At 52.0% G+C, this 4,433-nt stretch overlaps 1 protein-coding gene across 1 annotated transcript; it reads left to right on the forward strand.

Moving 5' to 3' along the window:
* Positions 1 to 1,148: 1,148 nt before the first annotated feature.
* Positions 1,149 to 2,105, forward strand: LOC132590996 (olfactory receptor 51I2-like). The gene has a single exon (XM_060263884.1). The coding sequence runs from the start codon at positions 1,149 to 1,151 to the stop codon at positions 2,103 to 2,105; it is 957 nt and encodes a 318-aa protein (XP_060119867.1).
* Positions 2,106 to 4,433: the final 2,328 nt, after the last annotated feature.

The raw sequence follows: 4,433 nt of genomic DNA on the forward strand, positions 1-4,433 counted from the left end.
GGCAGCTGCTGTGAGAGCCCTCTCAGCCCCACCCACCTCACAGGGTGTCTGTTGTGGGGGAGGAAGGGAAAGGAGATTGTGAGCTGCTCTGAGATTTGAAATGAAGAGTTAGGGTTAGGCGGGATATAAATCCAATATCTTCTTCTCAAGTTCCAAAGGAAACACACTTGTGCCTGACATGGTCCCAGCTGCACTTTCTCCCTGGGCTGCCAACTTCCCATGAGCAGGGACTGCTTCCATTTCCAGGGGCTTTCAAGTATGCAACACAGAGGAATACTAAATCCAAATACATGTGCCTGTGAGTCGATCAGTGGAGAGAGCCACCAAGTGGCCACCACAAAGACCTTGGAATCTGAAAAGCATGCAAAAATGAAAAAAAAAATGAAAGTCAGGGGTACCCAGCAAAGCTGCAGAGCCCAAGGGAAAGGCTGGCAGCAGTTGGCGACTTTTCCTTCCTTCTTGTTTCATTCTCCTTTTCTCCCAGTCCCTTCGCATTCACCACTGGCGTCTTTTACTACGGAGAGCATTGAGGCTCCTCTTGTGGGCATGGAGAGCCCACAAGCATGAATCAGAGCAGGTGTGTGGGTGGGGCGGAGCTGCATAAATGGAAGCGCCTCTGCTTGGGGTGCAGAAGGTCTCGGGTTCAATCCCCAGCAGCATCTCCAATTAAAAGGACCAGGCGGCAGCAATTGGTGTGAAAGACCTCTCCTTCAGGACCATGGAGAGCTGCTCCCAGACGAAATAAACCAGACTGACCTAGATGGGCTAAGTGGGGTCTGATTCAGCAGAAGGCAGTTTCATTTGTTCACTTCTCATTTGGGACAGGACAGGACTGAGTGATGGAGCCTCCACGTGGCCTGCAGAAGGTCCCAGGTTCAATACCTGCCATCTCCACTTAAAAGACTCAGGTCATGGGTGATGTGAAAGACTTTTCTCAGCCTGAGACCTTGGAGAGCCGTTGCCAGTCTGAATAGACACGGCTGACCTTTAAGGGACCAGGGAGGGGAAGGCTGATTCACCTTCATGTGGGTTCTTGTGTGTTTGCCCTTATCTCACAACCCAGGTGTTGCACAAGGAGAAGCAAACCAAGTACACAGATGCAGTCCTGACTAATGTGTTTTTGTACCTGCAGGTGCGGAATGGGGGACATGTCTTCCTTGGTGGGCTCTCCCCGAAATCAGAGCCTTCCCCCTCCCACTTTCCTCCTCACAGGCTTCCCAGGATGGGAGGCTAGAAGTGTCTGGCTCTCCGCCCCGTTCTGCTGCCTGTATGCCGTTGCCCTGGTGGGCAACAGTGCCGTTGTCCTTGTGATTGTGAAGGACCAAAGTCTGCACAGGCCCATGTACTTCTTCCTCTCCATGCTGGCCATGAGTGAGCTGGGGGTGTCCCTCTCCACCCTACCAACAGTGCTGAACCTATTCCTCTTCTACACCCGGGAGATCGGGAGGGACGCCTGCTTCTCCCAGATGTTCTTCATCCATTGCTTTTCCATCATGGACTCGGGAGTCCTCTGGGCCATGGCTTTTGACCGGTTCGTAGCCATTTACAGCCCCCTCCAGTACGCCACCATCCTGACAAACTCCAGGATTGCCTTGATCGGCCTGGGGATTGTGGTGAGGAGCGTCCTCCTTCTCCTCCCTCTGCCAGTTCTCCTGAGATGGTTGCCGTTCTGCAGGCCCAACGTCCTGACTCATCCCTACTGCTTGCACCCCAATTTAATCCAGCTCCCGTGCGCAGACACCAGAGTCAACAGCATCTACGGCCTCTTCGTCTTGCTCTGCACTTTTGGGCTGGACGCCTTGTTTATCATCCTGTCCTACGCAATGATAGTCAAGACGGTGCTGAGCATCGCCTCCAAGGAAGGGCGCCTCAAGGCCCTGAACACCTGCGTCTCCCACATCTGTGCCGTTGTGGTCTATTACACCCCGATGATTGGCGTGTCGATGGTGTCCAGGTTTGGCAAACATGTTCCCCCTGTGTTGCACGCCCTCATGGGCAACATCTACCTCCTGGTGCCTCCAGTCCTGAACCCCATCATCTACAGCATCAAAACAAAGGAGATCTCCAAGGCCTTTGGGAAGCTCTTCTTTCCAAAGAACTTCTGACACAGAACGAGTGCAGAATCCCTTCCTTGCCCTTTAAGCAACAACTTTAAGCTATTGGGCGGAATAACTTCTATGGAGAGGATGAATCTATCCCCAGCTACGGCCAGAGAAGGGGTGTTTTGCTGCCAAGAGGCCATTTGAGATTTCTCCTTCACATCCCCACAACACACAACTCAGTTTGGTGTAGTGGTTAAGTGTGTGGAGTCTTATCTGGGAGAACCGGGTTTGATTCCCCACTCCTCCACTTGCAGCTGCTGGAATGGCCTTGGGTCAGCCAGAGCTCTGGCAGTTGTCCTTGAAAGGGCAGCTGCTGTGAGAGTCCTCTCAGCCCCACCCACCTCACAGGGTGACTGTTGTGGAGGAGGAAGGTAAAGGAGATTGTGAGCCACTCTGAGACTGATTCAGAGAGAATGGTGCAGTATAAATCTACAGTCTTCTCCTTCCTCTTCTCCTTCTCCTCCTCCTCCTCCTTCTCCAGTTTGGTTAAGTGTGTGGACTCTTATCTGGGAGAACCAGGTTTGATTCCCCACTCCTCCACTTGCACTTGCTGGAATAACCTTGGGTCACTCATAGCTTTTGTAGGAATTTTCCTTGAAAGGGCAGCTGCTGTGAGAGCCCTCTCAGCCCCACCAAACTCACAGGGTGACTGTTGGTGGAAAGGTAAAGGAGATTGTGAGCCACTCTGAGACTCTTTCATAGAGAAGGGTGCAGTATAAATCTAGTCTTCTTCTCCTCCTTCTCCTTCTCCTTCTCCTTCTTCTCCTTCTCCAGTTTGGTGTAGTGGTTAAGTGTGTGGACTCTTATCTGGGAGAACTAGGTTTGATTCGCCAGTCCTCCACTTGCAGCTGCTGGAATGGCTTTGGGTCAGCCATAGCTCTGGCAGAGGTTGTCCCTGAAAGGGCAGCTGCTGTGAGAGTCCACTCAGCCCCACCCACCTCACAGGGTGTCTGTTGCAGGGGAGGGGGAAGGTAAAGGAGATTGTGAGCCGCTTTGAGACTCTGATTCAGAGAGAAGGGTGGGGTATAAATCTATGGTCTTCTTCTTCTGAACTTCAAAAGAAAACACGTGGCTTGTTGAGCATTTATAGTTTAGGGAAGATGAACAAAACTACTCCACATGGAGAAGAAACAAATCACATTTTAATCCTTGGACTTGGGTGTAGAGAAGAAGTGTCTTCTTCTGCCAGCAAGTTCAGCAAAATCCTGCGATGAGAATATCATTAACTCTCTTTTACATGGCTGGAGAGACTCTGTGCAACAAACGGAGAAGGAGGATTGAACCTCCTGTCCTCACTGCTCGAACCCCTTCTTGTTCGCCACTGCTGATCGGGCAGCAGTTTAACCCCCCAGCAGTCTGGCTGCTCACAGCCTCTTGGTGGGTGTTCAAAGGAACTGGCTACTGGCAGCCACCAGGAACTGACTCCCAATGGATGAGGGATCAGCTGGGAGTTCGCCTCCGATCTCCTGCTGCGTGAACTTTGCTTGGTAGCCAGCAAAGGGGTTTTTTTGGGGGGGGGGGCAGTGGGGATTGGAGAATCAGCTGATCAGCTAGAAGTCAGCTTCTTCTGACCCCCCTGCCCATCTTGTAATAGGGTTGCCAGGTCTGTGTTGGAAAATACCTGGAGATTTGGGGGGAGGATCAGGGAGAGGGCGGGGTTTGGGGAAGCGAGGGGCCTCAGCAGGGTACAAGGCCAGAGAGTCCGCCCTTCAAAGCAGCCCTTTTCATAGAATTCTAGAGTTGGAAGGGACCTCCAGGGTCATCTAGTCCAACCTCCTGTACAATGCAGGAAACTCACAAACACCTCCCCCTAAATTCACAGGATCTTCATTGCTGTCAGATGGCCATCTAGCCTCTGTTTAAAAACCTCCAAGGAAGGAGAGCCCACCACCTCCCAAGGAGGTTCCACTGAGGAATTGCTCTAACGGTCAGGAAGTTCTTCCTAATGTTGAGCTGGAAACTCTTTTGATTTAATTTCAGCCTGTCGGTTCTGGCTCTACCTTCCGGGCCACAGGAAACAATTCCACCCCATCCTCTCTAGGACAGCCCTTCCAGTACTTGAAGATGGTGATCCTATCACCTCTCAGCCGCCTCCTCTCCAGGCTAAACATCCCCAGCTCCTTCCACCTTTCCTCATAGGACTTGGTCTCCAGACCCCTCATCCTCTATAGGACAGCCCTTCAAGGACTTGAAGATGGTGATCCTATCACCTCTCAGCTGCCTCCTCTCCAGGCTATACATCCCCAGCTCCTTCCACCTTTCCTCATAGGACTTGGTCTCCAGACCCCTCACCGTCTTTGTCGCCTTCCTCTAGATCTGTTCCAGTTTGTC

The sequence above is a fragment of the Heteronotia binoei genome, unplaced genomic scaffold, assembly GCF_032191835.1.
Source record: "Heteronotia binoei isolate CCM8104 ecotype False Entrance Well unplaced genomic scaffold, APGP_CSIRO_Hbin_v1 ptg001301l, whole genome shotgun sequence".
Lineage (NCBI taxonomy): Eukaryota > Metazoa > Chordata > Lepidosauria > Squamata > Gekkonidae > Heteronotia > Heteronotia binoei.

Bases quoted from the DNA above. Each gene is read 5' to 3' on its own strand.
- LOC132590996 (XM_060263884.1), top strand. From the start codon at position 1,149: ATGTCTTCCTTGGTGGGCTCTCCCCGAAATCAGAGCCTTCCCCCTCCC.